At 40.1% G+C, this 27021-nt stretch overlaps 1 protein-coding gene across 2 annotated transcripts in view; it reads left to right on the forward strand.

Moving 5' to 3' along the window:
* Nucleotides 1-27021, forward strand: part of LOC106082514 (uncharacterized) — a 53448-nt gene that overhangs the window by 18167 nt on the left and 8260 nt on the right. For both annotated transcript variants that reach the window (XM_059360403.1, XM_059360402.1), the window contains exons 2-3: nt 1348-1481; nt 1593-1907. In XM_059360403.1, the coding sequence (XP_059216386.1) occupies nt 1407-1481; nt 1593-1907 (390 nt within the window). In that variant the 5' untranslated portion in view covers nt 1348-1406. The remainder of the gene's footprint in view (nt 1-1347; nt 1482-1592; nt 1908-27021) is intronic.

The following is a 27021-nucleotide window of genomic DNA, read 5'->3' on the forward strand; positions in this document are numbered from 1 at the left end:
TCCAGTGCACTGAGATGCCTCTCAGTTGAAGGGCGGATCATAGCGGTAAGTCTGAGCGAGGACAATTCCCATATGACGGACTTAATGTAGGTGTGACCCCGTTTTCTGTCCCATCCAGACCTGGTTTCAATTTGGTTTTCCGTCAGCTGCCTCTGGACATGGTGTGTTGGCAAGAACCGCGCCCCAGACTGAGCAACGCTCTTAACGCCAACAGCCAACCGCCAGCACACTGTGTCCCCTTTCTCCGCAGTGACAGTTCGGACCCTCCGGGGTCCACGACATTTGCCAGTTCTAAAACCACATTCAAAGTTAATCTTGCTTTAGATTTAAATCTCTTGCGTATGTTGTATGCAATGGGAAGACACTTATTCTTCTGTACTTGGCTCATATTGTCTTGTCTTCTTTTTGGTGTACATTTTTCTAGCCAGACTGCGCAAACGAGCTGATGCGTTTCGCCCCCGGTCTTAATTGTTTAGCTGGCAACTCATCAGCTCCAGCTACCCTAATGTTTTACCGGGTAATTTCTCTCCTTTCTCCTGGTCGCACCATGGGTTCCATAGGGAGGTATTTTGGTAACCAAGAACGTATTTGGCTGCATCATTTTCCATGGAGTGGGCTATGATTTACCATTGTGCCGTTACATCATCCGACCAAGAAGTGCAAATGCAAATTTGCCCATGGAAATTTTATTGAGGAACAGGGGCAAAAAGTGATTTCTTCTTTAATTAGCATAATAACTATTTCACTTCTCTTTTAACTAACTTTTACGGATGTTAAAGAGGTCAGTATGTTAATCTAAGTTGATATGAAGGAGGAACCAAGATTGAAAAGGAATTTGCCATGTAAAAATCAAGCGAAACCCTTCTTAGATCTCGAACATTCCTAACGTCAATCATATGACTTCTGGGCCAATGGACTACCCGCCAATGGGCTATAAGATCTTAAAACCGCACTTTCATTTAGTTTATGTATTCAAAGAAAGGTGTGTAGTTAAGACCCATATTGATATTAACGCCAGAACTCAAATCGAGGCCTTAAACATCATAAATCCACAATTAATTAAACATTCACATGGCAGCCGGTTATGCATACCGGATTGACCCTATGGAGTCCTTCATCGGCAAGGGCTGTCGCCTCAGTGTATAACACACTGCTACAACAACAACCATTTATTAAAGGAAAATATATTAAGTGCATATGGCATTTCATTAGTATTACTCTATGCATAAGTGCAGTTACGATACGGACAATTGCTCCCATTATATATAGATTAAGAATTTCGGTATAATCGTAATTCGTGCCGATAATGTATTATTTGGATTTTCTAATGCAGCATTTAAATTTCAGTGTTTACGTGTATTAAAACTTGCTTCACACTTTCAAATAACTCAGTAATATTTTTGAAAATGGGGTGTCATCAGTGTCTGTTAATTTCCGCGATATCTGTTATAATTTTCGGCATAACCGACATAAATGCTTCGGTGAGTACCTATCATCGAGAGATGGGAGGCGGCGACTGTTTGTAATAATTTATGTCAACACTATTTTTAATTATCGAAATGGTTACTTTTGTTTCTTTTCATCAAATCCAGCGTTTCTTTAGCGTAGAGCTTTCCGGAGCAAATGTTACTTATTTTGACCGAGAAGTTTTGAAATGCATGAATTTACGTATATACAATCCAAAGTTGGCTTCAATGGATTTTACTTTGGCGAAAGACCTATCCAAATTTAACTTACATTTCCTTTTGAACATCATACGAAAAGATGAGCGTCAAAATAACATAATGAATGTAACAATGTCTGGATGCGAGGCTTTAGCATACAACAAGAATGGCAATTTCCTAAAGATAGTACTTCGGGAGGTACATCGTGTCTCCAATTTGCCAAAGAAGTGTCCACTTTTGAAGGTAAGAATAGCTGATATGAAAAATTAAGCTGAACTTTGGAAATTGTTTGAAACTCATTTCATATTTGCTGAAAATCAAAAATTTTTTTGAAATGTTAATGGGATATATAAATAATCGCATTAACACTCCAAGTCTACAAACTCCAAGTCTATAACAATTTTAGGGTCTATTAACTAAAAAATTGTAATATGTTCATAAAGTAAAGCGGTTTTAGTAAGGCTTGTTTTGTCATTTTTAATTCACAGATTCAAAGAAATCTCGCGTGTTTAGTTATCATTGCTATTTGATCAGAAAAAACCTTTTTAAGCTTAGGCATGGTATGATAAAAGTTATTCAGATTCTGCTATGTTGCCACAAACGGCTAAGAAGTGGTTTGCCAACATCAAACAAGGACGGACGGACACAGATGATGCACCACGCTCTGGTCGCCCAAAAGAGGTGGTCACACACGAAAACATAAACAAGTAAAAGCATACTAAGTTCGGCCGGACCGAATCTAGGGAACCCACTACCATGGATTCTGCTAAAATATGGAAGCTATTTCAGGTTATAGACCGATTTGGACCGTACTTGGCGCAGTTGTGGAGAGACCACTAAGTGCAAAATTTCAGCCAAATTGGACAAAAATTGCGGCTTGTTAGGGCTCAAGAAGTCAAAACGTGGAATCGGTTTATATGGAAGCTATATCAGGTTATACACCGATTAAGACCGTACTTGGCACTGTTTTTGTAAGTCGTAACAGAACAACACATGCAAAATTTCAGCCAAATTGGACACCAATTGCGGCTTGTAAGGGCTCGAGATGGTTGGGAAATCGGTTTATATGGACGGTACTTGGTATAGTTGTTGGAAGTCACAATGGAACACTATGAGCAAAATTTCAGTCAAATCGGACAAAAATTGCGGGTTCCAGGGGCTCAAGAATTCAAATCATTAGATCGGTTTATATGGGAACTATATCAGGTCATAGACCGATTTGAACGGTACTTGGCACAGTTGTTGGAAGTCGTAAATGAACACTATGTTCAATTGGATGAATATTGAGTCTTCCAGGAGCCCAAGAAGTCAAATCGGGAGATCGTTTTATATGGAAGCTATATTAGAACCGATATGGCTCATTTGCAATCCCAAACATCCTACACCAAATTGAAGTATATGTGCAAAATTTCAAGCGGCTAGCTGTCCGCGTTCGACCGCTATCGTGACTTCGACAGACGGACGGACGGACGAATCAGAAGTCGTGACGATTCAGAACATATATACCTTGTGGGGTCCCATATCATTATTTCGAGGTGTTGCAAACGGAATGACTAGATTAGTATACCCCCATCCCATGGTGGTGGGTATAAATAGTCCAAAAAATAATTTCAGAAAACCGGAAAGGTAAGTTAAAGGAGTTAGCTGACACCATAAAGGAGGCTTAGGCGCATTTTTTAGTGTGCACGTTATTTACAAACCCTGCAGCATGTTTGGGGTAAATTCACACCTATTAACATAAATAACCGGTCATATCATTTTAGTCCATTGCGTGGCTGCTTTGAGGTGAAAACACCGGTATTTATGTCTCTATATTGGGCACAGTTCGTTTTTTTCATTAGAACGAATTCGTAAGATGAGCTATGGGTAAATACCCAAAAGGTATTTACCTGGTAAATTGGGTAAATATCCGGGTATTTACCCAATTTACTGGGTAAATGCTGGGTATTTATAATTTTGCAGTTATCCTGAGTATAAAAACATTTTCGAAACAATTTTTGATGATTTCGTATTCTTTGTATATAAACCTGACCTTCTGATCCCATAAAATCGGAATGTTGTTATATATAGCCGCTATACATACCGATCTCCAGACTTAAAGTCTTGAGGCAATAAATTCGTGATTTTTCATCAGATTTCGATGAAATTTGGCACAGTGGTAGACCGCTACCCATTTCATTGAAGTGTGGTCCGGATGGAGCCATATTTGGATATGGGTGTGCTATAGACTGGCCGCCCGATTTCCCGATATAGGTTATTAAGGCCATAAAACATCCATTTATTACCCGATTTCGATGAAAATTGGCACAGTGAGCTCTGGTCCCTGATCCCTACACGTTTTTGTTAAATGTGGTCCAGATCGGACTATAATTGCATATAGCTGCCATATAGACCGATCTTCTAACATAGAGTATTGAACTTATAAGAGGAAAATTTTTCATCCGATTTCGATGAAATTTGGCACAGTGAGCTTTGGTACCTTCTTACAACTTTTTGTCGAATATCGTATAGATCGGACCAGATTTGGATATAGCTGCTATATAGACCGATTTCCCGATATAGAGTACTGAGTCAATAAAAAAACGTTTTCATTCGATGTTGATGAAATTTGAAACATTGAGTTTTGATAGACCTGGCTGCTATGCAGACGATGTTATAATACTTGTAAGGGGTGAGAATCCGAACCAGCTGGCATTTGGCAGAGCTAGACCCAGAGGTCTCAATGTTAACCAGAGAAGACTGAAATATGCCTGTTCACGAGGAAGACGAAGGTGGGCCAATTTGAAGCATCACGTTTCCTCAACAAAACGATCTCGATATCTGACAAGGTCAAATACTTAGGTGTGATCTTGGACGCGAAACTGAATTGGAAGTGTCACATTCAGGAGCGTACTGAGAAGGCTCACAGATTTTGGGCACTATGTAGACGGGCCGTAGGCGGTCCTAAATCCGAGGATAGTCCACTGTCTCTACAGAAGGGTGATTAAACCAATAATTACTTACGCCTCAATAGTTTGTTAGACTGCTATGGAGAAAAAGTGCAACATAAAGACCATACAACAGGTTCAGAGAACATGTTGTCTTGGCCTAGACGGAGCGATGAGGACCACGCACACTAGCGCACTGGAGACAATTCTAGATATCCGACCTATTGACATACAGATTAAATGTGAGGCAGCCACTGCGTCTATGAGACTTATGGCGATGGGAGAATGGATTGAGGATGGGTGCAGCTCATACCATCGCGGTATAATGAAGACGACGATAGGAAACCTGGAAGGAAGGGAAGAGGTTTCCGATCGGCTACCTGAGATGAACCTCGGGGTCAAGTGCAAGGCACTGCTGCCAGCGGCACAGTCTTGGATTGACGGGACCCTAGCATTGCCATCTGGAAGATCATGTTACACGGATTGGTCTACAGGACAGAATGGGGCTGGGGGTCTACATTGAGAACCCGGGGACTGAGATCTGTTTTAGATTGCTTGATTATAATACGGTCCTGCAGGTGGAGATACGGGCGATCACGAATGCGTGAAGTGGTGTGGTGCCAACACGAGAACGTCGAGTGTGAGTATCTTTACGGACAGTTAAATTGGACGGTAAAGTCACGAACAGTCTTGCAGTGTAAGAAGGGGATTAACGCCTTCTCTAAGAATGGCAAAATTCGTTCTGTTTGGTTGCCGGGCCATAGCGGAGTAAGGGGGAATGAAAGGGCAGACGATTTGGCGGTGAAAGCCAGAGGACTGCCGTCAATAAATTGGTTAACCGGAAGCCTTTCGGGTCGGCGCAGTCCGAGTTAAAGGCGTGGGCGACGAATGCGCGTGCAACCCTGTGGAACAGCGAAACGGTCGGTGGGACGGCGAAAATCTTATGTGAAGGTCCAGATCGTTAGAAGACTAGGCTATTACTGAAAGGGAGTAGAAGGAGGTCAGCATAGGTCGGTATTATAACGGGACACATAGGACTACGAGCTAACTTATGTAAAATCGGTGCGGCAAGTGATAGCATGTGTAGGGCATGCGGGGAAGATGATGAGACTTTGGAGCACTTCCTTTGTCATTGCCCGGCTTTCGCATCTATCAGCTACCGGCACATTGGTTGAGACACAATAACCAACTTAGTGGCGTGGCATGGAAAACAATTAAGGGTTTTGTAAGTAGCACGGAATTCCTTACTTTGATTTTCCTTTCGAGGTTATTTTTTTAGTATTTAGAGCTTAAAACAAGCCGATTACTGACATAGGTGTATGCCCATAGTGGCATGGGGTCGATTAATATCCGAATCGGTCCATAGCCTGATATAACTCCAAAAGCATAGTAATTCTTATCTATTATCCTTTGTTTACCTATAAAGAGATATCGGGCAAATATATGTAAGTAAATAAATACGAATTTTTATTTATGAAGTTGTTAGTTGCCAAAGAGATATATAAGAGAAATACGTACATATTTATCGGTGTCTGACTCGTTTTTTTTATCACACTTTAAGTTTACTATGACTTGTTCTTGATTGTGTTTTTTTCAGGAGATCCCATATGCAATTACCAATTTTACACTTAAAGACGATGACTTTCCCATTACCTTTCCAATCGTTGTGTGGCAATTAACGCTCAAATTTAGTATTGCTGATAAAACAGTAACTAATATTGTCGTAGATGGGCGAGTGCGTAAAATGTAACATTAAAAAATGTTTTGTGTTTTTAACTTTGTGCGTTTTATGTGTGTGCTAATATTATTATCCTGGTATATCTGTCTAAATAAATATACATTACAAATAGTTTTCGCTTCAGTTATTTAAAGTTTGGAAACTAAGTAAGCTTCGTGGAATACTCTTAAAGCTCAAACCTCATCCGATATTGGATGAGGGATATCAGGTAAGGGTTTTGAGTGCCTTTAACAGAGCATAGCATAGCCAATCTTGATCTCTATTTCAACTCAAGTGTGGACGTTGAACTCCCCGTGTTATCACCTGGGGCAGATGCCTTTAACACCCGTTTAAAGCCTGGTACTAAGTTCTAGTCTATTTCTATTTCGGAAACATTTCTCAGAAGTGGCGCTGAGTTCTATAAACAAAATAAAAAAGTAAAAAGGTATTAAGTTCGGCCGGGCCGAACTTTTGATACCCACCACCTCGAATATACATATATATTAACCATATTTCGTCATTCTGACACCTGTACATCTCAATTCGCTCACACTCACGTCTTTCCATTACCTTTTTTCTTTCTACGGTATAGAAGTTTCTCCTCTCTCCTTTTCTCCCAATACCTCTCTGGCGCGTTGCTACTGATTGCAGCGTTGCTTTATATGCCGCATTCTTGACTTCAGTAGCATTTCGACACTCTTGGTCGTACCATGAGTTTCTTGGAGGAGGCATCCTGTTTCGCGGCATTTTCCACGGAGCGGGCAATGGTTTGCCACTACGCCATTCTATCATCGGAACAAGGAGTGCTTTCATCAAACAGTTGAGTCAGTCGAGTTGAGTATGCCGTTGCAATCTGTTGTGTTTGTAGCCCAGCTTCTGTGCTGTGTCAGATCGTACTTTCCTCGCCATGCTTTGCTGCAACAAGGTTATGATCCCAATCTGTATTCGCTCCACGGGTCGATAGAATATTCATTTTGTTATTCCGTTTGCAACACATCGAAATAACCATTTCCGACCCTATAAAGTAAAAATCTTGATAGTCGTAAAAATCTAAGACGATCAGCCTTGTCCGTCCGTATGTCCGCCAGTCTGTTGAAATCACGCTACAGTCTATAAAAATAAAGATATTAAGCTGAAACTTTGTACAGATTCTTTTTTTTGTCCATAAGCAGGTAAAGTTCGAAATGGGCTACATCGGACTATATCTTGATATAGCCCCCATATAGACCAATCCGCCGATTTAAGGTCTTAGGCCCATAAAACGCGCATTTATGGTCCGATGTCGCCGTGAGTTGTGTACAGTGTCACAGTGAGTTGTGTAAGGCTCTTCGACATCCTTCTTCAATTTGGCCACGATCGATCCAGATTTGGATAAAGCTGCCATATAGACCGATCTCACGATTTAAGGTCTTAGGCCCATAAAACGCGCATTTATGGTCCGATGTCGCCGAAATTTGGACAGTGAGTTGTGTTAGGCCACTGGGTATCCTTCTTCAATTTGGCCCAGATTGGTTCACATTTGGATATAGCTGCCGTGTAGACCGATCCGTCGATTTAGAGTATTGTGCCCAAAAAAGACCCATTTATTGTCTGATGTCGCCGAAATTTGGGACAGTGAGTTGCATTAGGCCTTTCGACATCCCTTTTTAATTTCGCCCAGATCGGTTCGCCGATTTAAGGTCTTAGGCCCATTAAAGCCGCATTTATTATCCGATTTTGCTGAAATTTGGGACAGTGAGTTGCGTGGCTATCGACATTCTTCTTCAATTTGGCTTCGATCGGTCCAGATATGGATATAGGTTTTTAAGGTTTTGGGCCCATAAAAGGCGCATTTATTGTCCGATGTCGCCGAAATTTGGGACAGTTAGTTGTGTTAGGGCTTTCGACATCCCTCTTCAATTTGGCCCAGATCGGTTCAGATTCGAATAAAGCTGCCATATAGACAGGTCACTCGATTTAAGGTCTTGGCCCCGTAAAAGGCGCATTTATAATTCGATTTCGCTGAAATTTGACACAGCGATTTATGTAAGGCTTTTCGACATCCGTGTCGTTTATGGTTCATATCGATCTATATTTGGATATAGCTACGACAAAGACCAATATTTTGTTCTTTAAATTGAACCACTCAATGTCCGTGCCGAATTTGGTCAAAATCGGATCATATTTCGATATAACTGCTATGGGAGCATAAATTATGCATTTTTCACCGGATTATGGCGAAGGTGGTTTACATATATACGTGAGATTGTGGGTATCCAAAGTTCGGCCCGGTCGAACTTAACGCCTTTTTACTTGTTATGTTGAAATCTGGTGCTGCTAACTACCGTTTTTTTTGCCACGGCGAAATCTGTTAGCCTCAACCCATTATCTCTTCGAGGGTAAAGTTTCCGACTGTTGGACCAAAGATGTCTTCCTTCCATATCTTCCCATATCTTTTAATATCAGCGGTCATATTCTCTTTTTAGGCGCTAGTTAAAAATATACTTGGCATGCTCGTCCTTGTCTTCCGTCGAGGCATGGGCACAAATAAGGCTGATGTTGAAGAATTTGGCCTTTATGCGGACCCTCTCATCCCTGGTTGATGTGAGGCTAGCCACAATCACCTTGTCTCAAGTAAAGCTTGAAAGGAAGTAAGAAGGAGGTCAGTATAGCTATTGGTATCATAACGGGACACATAGGACTACGAGCTCACTTATGTAAAATCGGTGCGGCAAATGATAGCATGTGTAGGGCATGCGGGGAAGATTATGAGACGTTGGAGCATTTCCTTTGTCATTGCCCGGCTTTCGCGTCTAACAGATACCGGCATTTAGGTGGAGACACAATATCAGACATGAACCATCTTAGGGGAGTGGTATTGAAAACAATTAGGGATTTTGTAAGTAGCACGAAATTCCTAACTTAAAATTTTCTTTTTAGAGGTTACTTCATAGTTTTTAGAGCGCACAGAAAGCCAATTACTGGCTTAGGTATATGTTCTGCAATACATCCGCCAGCGCGTATACTACATCTTCTCTATGAAGGGTGCGGAAATTACAGGTGCAGATTTGCAATTCATTGTGCTTTTTTCGATTGCGTGGGTCATCAACGTTAGGGGGGTTCAACATTACTATTCTTTTGTTTCTCAGAGTGATCCGGGGGCGGATTTTGTGGGATCGCACATGTATCTCTAGATGTCGCGAGCCGCTTGCTCCAAGATCCGATGCTTGCCTCCAGCCGTCCCTAAACTGGGAGCAGACACTGATGTTGGCCATTGGTTATTTGAAGTAGCCAATATGACAAGGCGAATCCTTGCCATCTAGTGTATTATTGCCACTCAGTATTAAATTAAGAGCCAGTGCCACCTCACCGAGACTCTCTTCTCGAAATCGCTGATAAAAAAAGAAGCTTTACACTATCCGAAACCCGAGGACGATAGCTTTCAGGTAAGTCGGTGCTTAAAGTTCTAGTCTATTTGGATCTCATAGTTATCCCGTGTCGGCCGATTTTGACCATACTCATTACGACTGTCGAGGAGCTTAACACAACTCATTGTGCTAAATTTCATTGAAATTGGTTAATAAATTCACCTTTTATGGGCCTAAAACCTTAAATTGGGCAATATATATGGCATATACGTACATCCAAACCAAGACCGGATATCGAGCGGCCTAATACAACCGACTGTCCTAAATTTCATCGAAATCGGACTATAAATGCGACTCAAGACCTTAAACTGAGAGATTGCTCTATATGGCACTTTTATCCAAATATAGACCGATCTTGACCATACTCGGTACGAATGTCAAGGGGCCTAATGTAACTCGTTGTGACTAATTACAGCAAAACCGGTTTATAATTTTTATTTTATGGCCCTAAAACATTAAATCGGGAGATCGTTATATATGACAGCTATATCCATTCTGAACTCATATGGGCCATTTTTAGTAGGGATGTCAAAGGGCCTAACACAACTCGCTATCCCAAATTTCAGCGAAATCCGACAACAAATGCGCCTTTCGTAGGTCTTGGATCTATATCCAAATCTGAAGCGATCTGTACCAAATTAAACAAGGACGTCGAGAGTACTAACAAAATTCACTGTCCGAAATTTCAGCAAAATCGAACAATAAATGCCCTTTTACGGGCCCAAGACCTTAAATCGAGAGATCGGTCTATATGGCAGCTATATCCAAATTTGAACCGACCTGGACCGTGTTGAACAGGGATTTCGAGGATACTTACACAACTCACGTCCCAAATTTCAGCGAAATCGGATACAAAATGCGGCTTTAATGTGACTAAGATCTTAAATCAGCAGTTTGGTCTTTATGGAGACTATCTGTTTATTTTCTGACGATGAATAGAGTCCGTCGGATTTCGCAATGAATTCGTTTGAACCCGGGAGACTTTCGTTAAAAATCGGAAGCTCGCTTTTGATTTTAGACCCATGGTTTTGTGGGCAAAACTTCTTCGAATCTTTCATACATTACGTTTTTGATAACCGAATGGCGAGTATTTTCTGGCACTAAAAAGTTGGTCAACCTACTATACGTAGAAAGTGCATTGAAGGAAGGAAGGAAGTATTGGAAAAGTACAAGGCCCACATTAGCACCTTACAACAAGTGTGATGGATTAGGGGGCCCGTCACAATAGCACCGAATGGTGTCGCGATGTACTATATCTATCATGATACAAGACATGAATTTGGAGACCTTGTCTCCAAATTTACTCCGGTGAATCAGAGACTAGCCACAATCCGCATAAAAACCAAATACTTTGATATCAGTCATACAGCGAAGAAACGATAATTTTATAAGCGCCCCGAAATCGCTGCCCCACAAATGATATTAAAGGAAACCTATAGGAAGGAAAAATAACCATTATCCTACGATCGGAAAATTTAGTTTCCATGAGAGAATGGATAATAGTTTATGCCGCAGCAAAAGATTACTCACAGTTTTTTTCCTTGATCGAAGGATTTTGGTAATGATTGCTACCCAATGTAACTAATCTTCGAAAAAATATGCCATTTAAGTTTAAGTCGACTCGATTACCTTATTAAAGCAACGCTTGTTCCAATGAGAAAACGGGAGAATGGCAAACCATTGCCTATTCCATGGAAAGAACTCCGAAATCGCTATTTGGCTGCAACGGTACGATCGTAGGAGAGGTATCGGAAGAAAAGGAGAGAGGATGAACTTGTATTCCGCAGAAAGAAATGTAATTGTGTTAGTGTGAGTGCATATATTCATGAATGAGAACGAAGTAAAGAAATTCTACACAAAAATTAAAAATGAATCCAATGGCTTCGGCTTGTAAAGATATAGAAAGAACATTTTCCCCAGCTGATGGAATAGCGCTGACGACGATACCATATATCTTATAATTCCGATGGTATACCACCTAGTAAGGATGGGTTCCAAATAACGGCAAACAGGGTGAAGAAGAACAAGGCAGTAAGAGCTGACGAGTTGCTTGTTAAACTCTTTAAGTCCAGGGCGACATGCTGATGAGGCATATACATTAGATCATCGTCTGCGCAATCTGGCTAGAAAAACACATACCCGATGGTTGGAGCCTCAGTACACTATGTCCCGTAAACAAATAAGAAGACAAGTCAGAAGAGTATGTGTCATCCCACCGCATGCAAAATAATTTCGAGTTAAAACAAAGTGGATGGTATCAACGCTCAGAATGCCCTATAACACGGCAAACAGAGAAAGTTGGGAACCATGCATAAACTGTAAGAAAGTCAGACATTTTTCTACCTCGAATTATGTTTTTTTTTCCAAATATGGTCAAGTTGAATGGCCATGAGAATCTTGTTAGAAGAGAAGACATAGAACAACAGCAGTTGAAATTCAACTATGAGTAATATTGGCTATTATAGGTGTGGTACATATTACGGTCAAACGGCTCAATGGATTTTAGTGAAATTGTTATCAATCGAAAAATATTTTTCCAGAGAAGCGACGAATATATTTATATGAAAATTAATTTTCCTTAAAAAAAGTCATGCAAATGAGGAATTAATGAAAAGTTTTGGGTTTTAGTATTTAATCCCTATTTACTATTTAGGTGGTGCTGTCGTGGCCGTGGTCCTACTTGGCATGTAGGACAGCCAATTTCTTAAGATTCGGCTTTGGCGCGCGAGACATTTGCATTTTGCCCCCTCTTTCCGGCGAAAAGAGGGGGCAAGGAGGGTCGGAGCTTGCGTCCTCTGTTGCTGGTCCTTCGAAGCTTATGAAACCGCACCTTTGCTCTAATTATTATTGCCGTTGATCTTATGTTGTTGCCGCTCTTTTGTTTTATTGACTCGTAAACACCACACATGTTTCCCATGTTAGCTCCATTTTCAGCTTGTCTGCCAGCATATTAAACTATATTCGCTTATATCTGCGAACTAGGCGTTTGACCAGCGAGGAAGTGGCGGGATATTCAGTTCTGGCAGCGGTTTTTGCTACACTTGATTTTGCCCGTGGCAGAGCGTTGCATAGACGCTTCCGGTGTTTTTTCCTTTATAGTTTCGTTGCTTCTCCATAGTTTTAGGGATCGTCGAGCAATGCCTATGATAGAGGTGGCCATCTGCGTTCATGCTGCTGTTATATCAGCACTTGTATTTACTTTAAGAGGTTGAACTTTGTGCATTTTGCTTGAGTTCTTCTTACGACGGCGGGACGTAGATGTAGAGTGGCCACCTAGAGGATGTGGTCACTATCGATGTCGGCCCCTCGTCTAGTTTTTACATCAGAAAGAGTTTGCTGACAAGTACGTGGTCGATTTGGTTACGGGTGTTACCATCTGGTGATTTCCAAGTATATTGTGTATATTTTTATAGAGGAATTTTGTGCCTCCAATAAAGAGCCGTTGTCATTGCTGCTAACGCCAAGTCCTTGCATTCCCATGATTGATTGTAGATTGTTGTTGTTATTGCCCACCTTAGCATTAAAATCTCCCATAACAATTTAATTGTCTCCTTTTGGTAGAGAGCGTGCCACTGAGTCGAGTTGAGAATAGAATTGGACCTTAGTTCCGTCTTCATCGGGTTCTGTTGGCGGGTAGCATTGAACAATAGATATTTTGCGGAATTTTGAATTTAATCTTGCCGTCACGATGCATTCAGATATAATATTGTATGATAGAAGAGCTCGCTTTGCCCTCGGCGACAGTAAAAGACCGACCCCATTTATTCGGTGGATTTCATTGCCTTGAAGATCCACAGTTTCGGATTTCGGCCATCGTGCTTCACTTAAACCAAGAATGTATAGGTTGTAGTTAGACATCTCGTTCTGGACTTGTAAAGTCTCGATGCTTCTGAGAGAGTTCTGACGTTCCATGTTCCAATCATAAACCATAGGTCGTCAATGGGGGGTTGCCAGCTCCATTAATACTTGTTGATCTTTCTGTGATCGTGATTTTTGGATGGATGGAGGATTGGGCCATCGTATGGGTACCTAGTGCTGCCCCCTTGGGTTTTTTTTGCCCCTTTAGGTTTTTGAAAATCTGCGAGCGCCACCGTTGGCCATTTCTTTTGGCTCATCCGCTGTCGACCTTTTTGCACGGAGCCATAGTGTTTGTATTCGTATCCGTGCAAGCGGGGCACCTCCTGTTTATTCTAACTTCTTGGTTCGCCCCCCATATTTTATTTCTGTGGTACCCGTCATATCTGATGAGCTTTCACCAACCCACCACCTGGGGAGGCGTCCGATGGGAGAAGTAGCATGGAAACTCCGTACGGACCTATAACCCGGCACTCAATAGCCACTTTGACCAAAGCAATTGTCTGTATTGCATGCCACATAAAAACAAAGTTAGCTTGAAACACACGCACAAATACAATAGAGTGCAAGTCGCGCGAATGTTTCAGTAACCATTCAGTGGATGTTATTTTCAATTTGGTCGACGGACATCGTATGTTGTTTGCAAATGAACACCATTCAGATGAGTGCCGTATAAAGCCAAAGCAAGCAGAGAAATCAGACATCAAGTTTTGTTGGGCGGCATAGATATACTCAGTTTTTTGCACTTGCTTTTTTATTTTTGTTTAAGAATTGCTTCTATCAGTGCCGTACGTGCTGTCTGTGTGCCTTCGTCCGTTCAAAGTGACAGATTTACTTCTATTTGTATCTTTATCCAAGTCATTTCAAAACATGCAAATTAATTTCAGCTCTCACAACTTTGAACGGTAGCTGTGTGTGTGTCTTCTATTCAGTTGCGGTCATGTGAGCCCTCTTGAGTATTGCTCGAAATATAAAATACGGCCAGCAATCATTTTATGCTCATCAGCAAAAACACTTAAAATAGCTCAACGAATTCAAAGGAGTATTTTATGTTTTGGTTGTGAGAATCGAAGGCGTCAACAACGATTGCTGGTATAAGGTGTGGGCTTGCCATGTCTACCATGTGCACCTATTTTTAAGGTGATTTGCTGCGGTTCTCTGGTACGAGTGTCAAGGGATCACTTCCAAATTTCGCAAATTAGGGTTATGAAAAACGGCTTTTGTGCGTTCAATGCCTTCAGTCGGTAAATAGGGCTATGTGGCACCAAAATACAAATCTAGTCGGTTCTGATCCATATTCAGGTGTAGAGGGGTCTATGCGACTCGCTGTTACGGCGAAAATGGACAGTAAATGCGCATTTACATATGTTCTCAATCGGGACAATATACTGCAGATCGGTGTAAAAGATACCGCCATATCAAGATACAGGTCATCTTTGAACTATAGGCTGTAGAGTTATTTCAACATACAGATGGACACACATGGCTAGATGGTATATATATGGTATACATTTATGAAACTTATTATTACGACGAAAGTATACATACTAGATACTTTGTAAAGTTGAAAATGTATAATTTGATGTGTTGCAAATGGAACGACAAAATTACCAACTCTTCAGTGGTGGGTATACATAACAAGTAAAAGCGTGCTAAGTTCGGCCGAATCTTATATACCTTCCACCATGGAACGCATTTGTCGAGTTCTTTTCCTGGCATCTCTTCTTAGGCAAAAAAGGATATAAGAAAAGATTTGCTCTGCCATTAGAGCGATATCAAGATATGGTCCGGTTTGGACCACAATTAAATTATATGTTGGAGACCTGTGTAAAATGTCACCAATTCGAATAAGAATTGTGCCCTTGGGGGGCTCAAGAAGTAAAATAGAGAGATTGATTTATATCTCTATTTTACTTCTTGAGCCCGAATTAAAAAAATGTTATGCAGCATGAACAAAATTCATGTGGCATAAACATTAGCGCCCGCCTTACAGTATATCTGCAAAATGTCACAAAACCAAGTGGTAAAAGTATTAAGTGATAAACTTAAAGTAAAAAAATCAACAATTCGTTAGTGTAATTCAGTTTTTAATTTTTAAGTATATAAAATTTCTAATTTCTTAATGTGTAGAGTAGTTTACGTTTTTCTTCATTTCGATATATAAGTGCTTTTTTCATTTGTGAATTTAAAAATGTGAGTAAAAGGTTTGGCTGAATTGAATAGAGCCAAAGAAATAAAATGGAAAGTTCGCATTAATTTGGGTAGGTTCCATATAAAGACCAGCTGAAAATGGTATTTTGAGCGGTCGGCAAACCAGTTCGGTTTATAAAACCCTCGGCTATGATACGAGAGTAAACATCAACACCTGAATAACGTCGATTGGAGCTGATTTATAAAAGTTTTTGTCGGCCAAAATCATGTTGGAGAAGTGTTGTTTGACAGATGCAGAAATTGATTTGTTTAGTGTGTGGATGGAGATTCTGTTGTTGACTTTTAAGATGGCATCCATGGAAATATTTGCATCGTGAGTAGAGACTAGAGTGAGAGAACATATAGTTTCCTACGCTAGTGTCAACGTTGTCAGCCCAAATTTGTCGATCGTTTTAGAAGAGATGCAACTGGATCTAGATCCAGAGTCCATAAGACATCGAAACGTCTCAAATCCATTTTGGGTCAAAACCTTCACTAAAACCGTTGGAAGCAATGTTGTAGAATTTGGCCTTAAAATCGCTGAGAGGGTTGCATTTGGTGATGTGAACGTTGGGATTGGTGTGGGCGTGACATTTGATTTCGCAGGTGATTTGGTTTTGCGCTTTGGATTAGTAGGCAAATTAGATTTCGATGAAGATTTCGAAGTGGAATTTAACATCGAATTGACGCGCAGTAAGGAATGATGGGCTTTTTGGCAATAACGGCATCCAGTTGTTGTAAAGCACGATTTTTCTGAATGCTCATGAGCTAATCAGTTTGAACAGTAGCGTACTTCTTCACAATCCCCTGACGTTTGACGGTATTCATACTTAAAAATTTCTTGCATTTACGTAAAGCATGGGGATGTCTACATATGCGACATAGATATGGGTTTTTATTGACGGTGTTGTTGCGTTTTTTAGATTTTTTATTAGCTCCCATATTATTCTAAAAGAAAACGAAATTGACTTGGATTTTTGTTTTTAATGGACCGTTGAAATACCAAGCAAGTGCAATTATGGAGATGTAGTTTCGAAAGGAAGAACAACCAGCTTGGTGACTGGTCGGGTTATGGTACCCTTTTCAGTAAAGACCTCAGCAACTCGTACCCTGTTGTCAAATCCTGGACGCACCTTCGAAATTCTGCCTAATAGCCAACAGTTTGGTGGTAAATTCTCCTCACGGACGACGACTAGCATGTCCTCCTTCAAATTTTCCGTTGGTCGTTGCCATTTGTGGCGCTTGTGAAGTTCCTTAAGGTATTCTTCCTTCCAGCGTGCACAGAAATGAAGGTGGAGAGCCTTTAGCCTTTGTCACCGATTCATAATTGACATTGGAGTTTCTGAAATGGTCGGATCAATAGGGCATAAGATAGGAGCACCGACTAAAAAATGTCCAGGAGTAAGAGCGGAAAGAACAGAAGGCTCTTGCGAGCAAGGCACAATGGGCGAGAATTTAAACAAGCTTCAATTCTTGAAAGTAACGTTTGAAACTCCTAGAACGTATGTCTAAAGTTTCCTGCTACTTTCTTGAAATGGGACTTAAAGCTTTTGACACCTGCCTCCCACAGTCCTCCCATATAGGGTACGCCAGGCGCAATGAAATGCCATGTGACGTTTTGATGTGCATAATTCGAAAAGATTCTTTGCCGGGAAGTTTAAAGAAGTCATCTCGCTAAGACCTTGGATGTCGGAATATAAGTGCAATGGACAGCCTCGTCGGAACACAAACCTACTAAACGCTGCCAGGAATGTAGAAGTGGAAGTTGCCTCCAGGTGTATAGCTTTCGTTGAAAAGCATACGAATACGCACACGTACCCCTTTGTGAACCGACAACCTCGCCATGAGTATGCCTTTACATCTATAGGTCAATCATCAATCGAGGCCAGAATGCGCAAATGGACGGGAAATGTCAGAACGAGATGGACGCAAAGCGGACATTAATTGTGTCTGACATTTCTGTTTGTACAACGCACAAATGTTGCACTTGTTGTTCGTGGCTTTGATCAGATTCTTGATTCTTGGTACCCAATACTGGCTTCTAACTAACTTTAAGACCAATTGATTCCCTCGATGAAGAGATATTTCATGAATGAATCATACTAACAATTTGGAATATTGATAGTCATATGGGAGGAGCATAGGATGTCTCTCGTTGTACGTAAGAACTGGCGAGGCCTCAAGCCTTCCACAAACTCGCATTATACCCTCCTGGTCAATGAAAGCATTTAAGCTCAGCAGAGGACTAGAAGATGAAATTTGTTTGTTATTGGATAAGGCTTCATATTTTTGAACGTATAAAACTTCACTTGGCAAGATCACATCGTTCTTTCGATGAAAATTTGATCGATGTTTCGGATGAGTATTAAAGAAGAATCGGTATATATACGCAAGCACACGTATCGCCGAGAAAAAGAAGAAACCTGCTCTAGAACATCTTCAAACTTAGCGAAGTAAGAGAAATTTACTTTAATTGCTTTTCGTTCTAAATCAAATAACTCATCTGAAGTGGATTTAAGTTTAGGCCAATCGTCACATGGATCTTTAAGAAATGATGGTCCTTGCCACCAGAGGTCGCTTTGAATCAAATCTTGGGGAGGAAGACCTCGACTTGCTAAATCAGCCGGGTTAGATTCTGATTCGATATGATGCCACTTAGTCGGATGGACGACCTCAATGATCTTTGAAACCCTATTGGCAACGAAGGTTGTCCCAAAACAAGGTTGTTTTGCGAGCCATGATAGGACTATAGTAGAATCGGTCCAACACTCAAGAGAATAGTCATCAATGTTCAGCTAAGGAATCAAATGGCCAACCATTTCAGCTAGTAACAGGGCACCACATAACTCTAGTCTTGGAATCGACAAAGTTTCTATTGGTGCCACCTTTGTCTTGCAACAAATAAGTTTCGTGGATATACATTGTTGTGTCTTTACACGGATATAAAGAGTTGCAGCGTATGCCTTTTCCGAGGCATCGCAGAACCCATGGAATTGTACATCACTTTGCGGAGAGTATTCGAACCAGCGAGGTATTTCTAGAACGAAATGTCGTCCATTTCTCCAAGGACTCTGGACTTATTGCTTCATCCCAATCCGTGCGCTCAATCCATAATTCTTGCATTATTATCTTCGCAACTATAATACAGGGTGCAGCCATCCTGCAGGATCGAAGAGCTTTGAAATTTCGGATAATATTTGTCTCTTCGTGTAAGCGACCGCAGATGGAAATTCCTGAACGACAAAATAAAAGACATCTGTCAAGGCGTTCCAATGGATACCGAGTGTCTTTGCCTTGCTGGAATCAGCCAACTGTAGCAGAGTACGAATTGCTAAGTAGGGGGCGCAATTCACTCCAAATGTAACGGTCCCTAGTTCGTAGTCCGAAATAGGACTATGTGTATCCTGTCTGAAGAGAATTCGTTGAAATGAGGTTTGTTTTGGATTAACCAAAATTTGGCGATACATTTTGGTTATGTCACCGTTTAAAATAAATCTAAATAACCTCCATTTCAAAATGAGTACTATAAGTTCATTCTGTAGAACTGGGCCGGTATGCAAAATAACATTCAGGCTAACGCCATTCGATGTAGGAGTCGAACCATTAAATACCACACGGACTCTGGTAGTGGTGCTCTCTGGCGTGATGAATGCATGGTGCGGAAGGTAATAGTGGTCAGCTTCACCACAAATGCCAGAAAAAGACACTTTAGACATATGGTTCAGAGATATATACTCTGCCAAGACATTATCGTACTCTTTCTTGAACGTTGGAGTACGCAAAAGACGGGCTTCATTTCTGAAGAACTGTGCCATAGAAGAACTTCTTGACCGACCAATGTTGACGTCTTCTGGATAGCCCTCCTTAAATGCCAAGGATACTATGTATCTACCCTACTTATTCCTTTGAGTTGTTCGGACATGAAGATCCTCACAAAACTGATCGGACGGAGACAAAAACTTCCTACTTGGAAGATTCTCCAACTCCCAAAACCGTGAAATCCCTTGTCAAGAGAGATTTCACAGAAATAGAACAAAACGGTAGATGTGAAGCAGTTCGACTCAACTGGAACTGGATCAGTAAGAACCCATCCGAAGACAGTTTCCTGGGCCATCAGGGATCCACAAAGCTGGTGTTTTACACCCGAAAGCATGATGGATGGAAGGATATCGGCCCCCAAAAGGAGATCAAGTTGGGAGGATTCAGAAAATTTAGGATCTGCCAATGGAATTTCAGGGAAATGTGAGAGTTTCTGAGGGTCAAAAGATCTGGAAGGGAGATTTGCTGTCAGATATGGCACTACCAGCGCAGCAATAAATACACAATACCTTCATCTGTATTTGAACCCAAATTGAAACCACATTCCCGTTGCACTGCGGCGGAAACGGTGTTATTTAGGCCAGAAATATTTGCACTGATCCTTTTGCATGTCAGTCCAAGTAATCTGAACAACCTCTGCAAAATGAGAGTCGCTTCCGACCCCGAATCCAATAACTCCCTTGCGCTATGAACGAGCCCATTGTGGTCTGAACGACCCCACTCCCTGCAGAAATAGTGGACTGTATATTATTGGAAGTGGATGGAAGCGGTGGTGAACCGGAAATGGTGTTATAAGGCTGGGTGGACTGATCTTTATGAAGTAAAGTGTTGTGCCGTTTGTTACACTTTTGGCAGGAAAATTTGCTTGTGTAATTCTTCACTGTATGGACCTTTGAAAAACAGTTAATGCAAAGATTGCTACTCTTGATCTCAGCAAATCTTTGATTTGGATCCATTCTAAGAAACTTGGGACATTTCCTAATGATATGGGCCTCTTTGGGACACAATCGATATTTATGCTCCTCTGAAACAGTATTCTGGAAAGCCCTAACATTGGAGGTGTTATGCCGAATATTTCCTTTTCCGTCTGTCTGCTTTGTCTTGGAGGTAGAATTGTTTACCTCACGTCTCTTGAGCTTGAAAACGGATTCTAGGGTCCTGTGCCGATTTGTCAAAAAGAAATCTAACTCTGACCACTTAGGCACTGTCGTTTTGTCGGAAAGGGTCTGTTCCCACAGAGTTAAGGTAGAATCGGGAAGACAATTCAAACAAAGGAATATAAAGATTGGGTCCCAAGTCTCGATCTTCATGCCATACAAACGAACCAGCGAGATACAAGAATTAATATCCCTTTGAGACTTTTTCAAAGCCGGCCAAGTCTCGGATGACAAAACAGGGATATTAAACAAATGTTTCAGTTGGATGTTGATCAGGACTCTCCAGTTCTCGTAACGAGAATTAAGGTTATTCCATGCGACAGACAAGTTATCGTAAGTCAAGGGTACCTTGAATGCAAATGTTGATGTAGATGAAAATATGGATGAAAAAGAAAATGTGGATGAAAAAGGGAGGGAATTTCCCAATAAATCAGTAAGTTTCCTTAAAAATGAAATTTCAATATGAACAAAAAAAATTCAAAAAGGTTTGCTGGGTAGCCCCTACAGGCATCTACATATATATATTCAAAGTATCTCAAGAATCCACCAAATCACTTCATATATGTATGTATGTAACACCATTGCCCAGTCAACTGTTTGCCAACATAAAAACACAATATTGGAAGGTAGATCAATGACCCTTTTATATTTGGAATTTCCAATATTAGAGTTGTCCGCTGAGAGTAATTCCCAGGTGTGTGGATGCTGATACGAAGGAAGAGAAGCAGAGAGTATGGGAATTGAAGATACAGCAGATCACCCCCGCTGCAATGGGAGTCTGTATGCAAACCCAAAATGTTTGCACAAATCAACTACAGTGCGCCCTCTAATAACCGAAAAACCCGTTCCATGGTAATGCAATAATAAAGATAATAGAAAACGATGGTTTTCGATACAATAAATTAAAAAAAAATTTTTTAATAATTGCGACAATTTGAGTTTTCGAAGAAAAAGTTTTCAAAAATTTAAAAATTAAAAAATGGAGCTCTAAAATTTAAAATATCAGCTACACACTAGTAAACAAAAGAAAATAAATTCTATATGTATATACTGTATAAAAACTTTTATCATTATCTCTAAATTCGACTTGAAACCAGGTCCTTAACAGGTCCACCAGTATGATAACTCCAGATTATGTACGAAGCAAAGTTCACACGAAATGCTGTAAATAATATCCTTTGTTTTGCGATTTCGCGAACTGTAGTTATGGAATATGTACCTTAGTATCCTTTTATATCACGTTCGGCGAGGGCCTACTGTGTCAAAGTACGCCACATAAGTGGAGACAAAAGAAAAGCAAAAATCAAAATAATAAGTAATGATATGGGCTTGGTTGTGGCTGTGGGGTAGCCAAACAGAGGGTTTCACTAATGCTATTTTTATCTCTGTGGTCTATGCCGTGAGAATGGTTAGGCTCCCTTAATGTGGATGATAGTGAGGCAAAGAGATAAAAATCAGAGAGCAAAGACTGAAGGAATGCTATTGAGTGAAACTTGAAAAAAATGTTGAGTGACTTAAGAGAAAAGAGCACACGAGAAGAAAGAGATATTAAACTGAAGAGGAGGCTTAGGAGGAAATGCAAAGAATATAAAAGAGATATTCTTATATTAAACCGATGGCATTAGTAGTAGGTGGAAATGGAGACAGGAGGCTTGATATGGCTGGATGGGGATGGGAAGAAGGAAATGTTTTAAAAATGATTGGGTTGTAAATTTAGTATGAATAAGACAAACAATTAAAAAGGTGCCAAATCCTGCTGAAAACAAGATAAAATTTCATAGGCCGCATAAACATTAACAAAGCCGGCAAACCCTGGCTGGCATAAAATTATGGATGAATTCCTGTTCGCAACACCTCGCTTTATATACAGAATGGACAATAATTTCTTTGCAAGTACGTCTTCTGTTTGGAATTCGATAAAAAATCCAGACATAAACTCACCGAATTGCAAAACTTTAAATTATATGTTTGGCCTATACTTTCTTAGGCAGTCCCTCCTTTTTTATAGATGATCCAATAAATATTATTCTTTAAAGGAATTTCTTTATGACGGGCCACAAGATAACCAAATCGAAATTTTCGTTGAGCCGATTTTAAATTGTGATGAAATTTTCATAATTTTTCTCTTTTAAAAATATGCGGAATTCTCTATAAAGAGAACCACACGTGCTTTTGTTAATTGCTGAAGTTAATTTCTTCTATTAAATTTGTCATGTCACACACTCACAGCACTTGTTTGGAAATGAAAACGAAGATGAAGGAAAAACGTAAACTAACCTGTTTTGTATTTATGATATTTGAGTGGTAATGATGATTTGGAGTTGAATTCTCACAGCGATGTTCCCCTATGTAGCAATGGAATCCACAGATATAATCCGGCTCGTACTGGACCAAAATGTGCGTATACGGGTGTGAAATCCACCCGTTGGAAATGGAACTCGTCTCATAAGCCAAAGCAAAGTCAAAACTGCTCTACAGAAACGATGACTTTGCACTCCACAAGAACGTAGTGAACAAATAGATCCCAAAAGCAAAAGAAATAGAAACACAAGGTTTGTTAGGGGATGGATTGAAAAATTAGGGTTTTATTTGTCACTGGATAGCGATCTTACCAGTCGAACGATGATAACAAAACAAGAATGAGGTATTTTTTTAAACGGAAATAGCTCTTTCCACTTGGTTTTGGTTTGAGATGAGTGTGTATGTCATATCTGATATAACAAACGTCTGTCAGAATGTATCGTTAAATTTTTGGGCATTTTCAAATCCAATTTAGAAGTGCTCCGTTAAAATTCAAAATATTAAAAATACATATTTTATGCAGCATGAACAAAATTCATGTGGTATAAACACCGCATTTTTGGCTTGCAGAACACTTCGTAGGATTTGGTCGGGTTTGGTAGGATTTTTCTTAAATTTTGGTAGGAAATAATTTTCTAGAGTGGCAACACTGGTCAAGATACACCCATTAGATTACATATATAAGTAAATTTTTATTCAGTGTATTGTAGAAGGCACAGCGGATCGTGCTGGGGTGGGCTAGTGCATATAAAACTCGGACTCTACACGTCATCGTCAGGCATCTTTGTCTAACGAGACCAGTGTAGCCAAAATAATGGTTTAATGCATACGTTGTATAAACAGCAACATACATATGACTTTAGTTTTGTATACCCACCAGAATGGGGTATATTACGTTGTCAATAAGTTTGCAAAACATATCACTTTCCTATTTGATCATGTTAGTCCTTTCGTCCTACCGTCTGTGCTAATTATTCTACAATCTTTGCAAATTTAGCTATTTATTGTGCTAAAACAACACAATTACAAAAATTTCCCAGTGATTAAAGTCCGTCTAATATTGCTCTTAGTCATAATGTTAAAATTCGACCATATTTAAAACTGATGAATTATCTCTATTTGTTAATTATCCAAATATTTCGTTTACTTAGGTTTTGAGTTTTGTATTTTCGCAAAATGTTTAATTACAGTAGAGCACAACCCATTTAGATTAGTAACACTGTGGAAATCAACAAAGAATCATGTGGTGTGACCATTGTCCGGCATTTGCTAGCGTGATCATAATTTTGTCTATTAATTCAACTAACACTGTGGTGAGTTTGAATAAACTTTATTATATAAAATAAATACAGTGTATAACGGATATAAGCACATTGTGTAAAAGAAAAAAATGGTTTTTAAGAAAAAAAATTTTTTTTGTCTTTTCTTATATAAGAAACAACTCTTATGTGGAACAAACGTATACAAAAATAAGTTGTAATTACCTGTACCACAGTAGTGGTATAGAGTATAAATATTTTTAAAGCACCGAAGCTGAGAACTGCACTTCCAAAAATCTATGTAAATTTGTTTGTTCCCTATAGACTCAAAAACGGCTAAACCGATTTCATTCAAATTTTCACAGTTTGTGCGGAGTGGTCCGGAAGTAGCAATAGGCTATATAATTTATTGATATCGGGTGGGGGGGGGGGGGGGGGGAGACCCTCCCCCTTATCCTGAAAGTACGACCCCAAAATAAAAGTGAACCGATCGGGACAATATGGGATTCAAACGAAAGGTATTCAGGAGTAGAATTTCTAATTAAAAATTGGATGCAAGTAACTTGGGAGCCGCCACGACCCCAAATCCCCCTAAAATAGGTTTATTAGACGATAATGATAATATGGGACTCGAATGAAAGGTATTCGGGAGTAGATTACGAAAATGGTCAGGCTTTTAAGTTTGTTGAAACATGGTCCGAAAGTGGGTATGAATTTCGTGTTCTACTCCCAAATACCTTTCATTTGAGCCCCATATTGGCATGGTTGGAAAATTTTCTCCAATTATGTTCAATTTAGGGTTGTTTTCTGTGGTGAGGAGGTCCCCCAGACACTTAGCCCTGAAAAAAATATCAGCATCGTGCTCTTCTCTCAAATACCATTTATTTAAACCCCATGTTGCCGTTGGTTTAAGGGGAGTTTACAGGATGAGGCGTCCCCCAAACACATGGTCCCAAAATTGGTTATCAAATTCGTTTTCTATTCTTAAATAAGTTTTATTTGAGCCACATATTGGCATGGTCGAAAGATTTTTACCCTTTGGGGGTTATTATGGGGAAGGGGTGATGCCCTAAATACATGGTGCTACATTTGGATATCGAATTCGTATTCTAGTCCCAAATACCTTTATTTGAGCCCCATATTGCGATGGTCAGTAAAAAATTGCTGTTTGTGGGGTATTTTGGGAAAGGGGTAGACCCCCAGAGAATTGGTCTCGAAAGTGGGTATCAATTCTTGCTCTGCCCCCAATACCTCTCATTTAAGTCCCACCTTGGTCCCCCAAACACTATGCCCTGAAAAAACTATGAATATCAAACTCAACTGTTTTGAAGATCCAAATTGTCTTGGTGAACAAATACGTCTTATTTGGGGGTTTTTATGGTTGTCCCCTAGACAGTTGGTTCCTAATATAACATAAAAAATGAGGTCCATGTAATTGGGGATCGCCCCACCCCCAAATGAAAATATAATTCGATCATAGCTAGATGAGCCTCAAATGAAATATATTTGATAGCAGATTACGAATATGACATTTAACTTTGTGTCCAAGAATCTAGGTGGTGCTAAACTTCCAAAAGTCGCCTCCAATAGTATATTTGACCATAAAAACAATGGGAGATCAAGTGATAGATATTTTTAAGTGGAGTGCGTTATTAAAATTTGTGCTCAAGTGGCAGATGGCACAAATTTCCTACGCCCCCACCAAACGGCTGTATACACCAATTATGACAATATGGGGTTAAACTCAAAGTATAAGTTTGTGGACTGCGAATATGAAATCTTTATGAAACAGTTGATCAGTTATAATGGCCTAATAGGACACTGCCGCCATACCTCCAAAGATGTGACGTTCAGTGTGTTAGGAGCAGTTGCAAACATTAACGTCATGGTGGCCGCCATTTTGAGCACATCGACAAGGAGCCTTCCTTTCCTAGACAAATCCAAACAACGTGCTGCTGGGCGATACTTTCATGATTAAAAGTTTTACATGTCTCCACCACACCTAATATAAAGACCGGTAAATTAGTTCTTTACCACTGAGAATCGTTTAATATGGCAATTTGATTTGATCAGCAGGTAGCCATAAAGTCAGTTATAGACAACTACCACATGATGATCAATGTTATAGGCGCTAAGCCGCTCCAAGCGAGTAGCAGCATAGGCAAAGGAAATCTTTGGACAATATGTTCAAAAAAGCTCCAACAGATGGGAGAAATGTCAAATTCTCAGTCGTTTATATGTGTATGCACAAGGATCCGGGGCGACATGGAACGGAGAACATTTAAGTTATTTTATTAACTTTTTGGGTTTTAAAGTCTGAGACTTTCTCTTACAGATGGCAGCACTAACATTTAGAAAAGCGCCATCTGTTTGCAATTGGATCAACTGAATAGAGCCGCCAACACGAACAGAGAGAGGGCAGAGTGGTAAAAATTTATCATGCAGCCTTTATCTTTTTTAACCTTACATATCCATGGTAGAGGGCATGGATCTCATTTGTCATTTTTTTGCCCGATATTTCTTTATAGGCAAACAAAGGATAATGGATAAAAATTTCAAAGCTATTGGAGCTATTTCAAGTTATCAACCTATTCGGACCATGCTTGGTTATGCTTTTGGAGTAAAATGTTAGCCAAAATTGAATAAGAATTGACCCCTATAATGGTTCAAGAATTAAAATCGGGAGATCGTTTCATATGGGAGCTATATCAGGTTAAGGACCCAA

This window comes from Stomoxys calcitrans, chromosome 1 (genome assembly GCF_963082655.1).
Source record: "Stomoxys calcitrans chromosome 1, idStoCalc2.1, whole genome shotgun sequence".
Taxonomy (NCBI): domain Eukaryota; kingdom Metazoa; phylum Arthropoda; class Insecta; order Diptera; family Muscidae; genus Stomoxys; species Stomoxys calcitrans.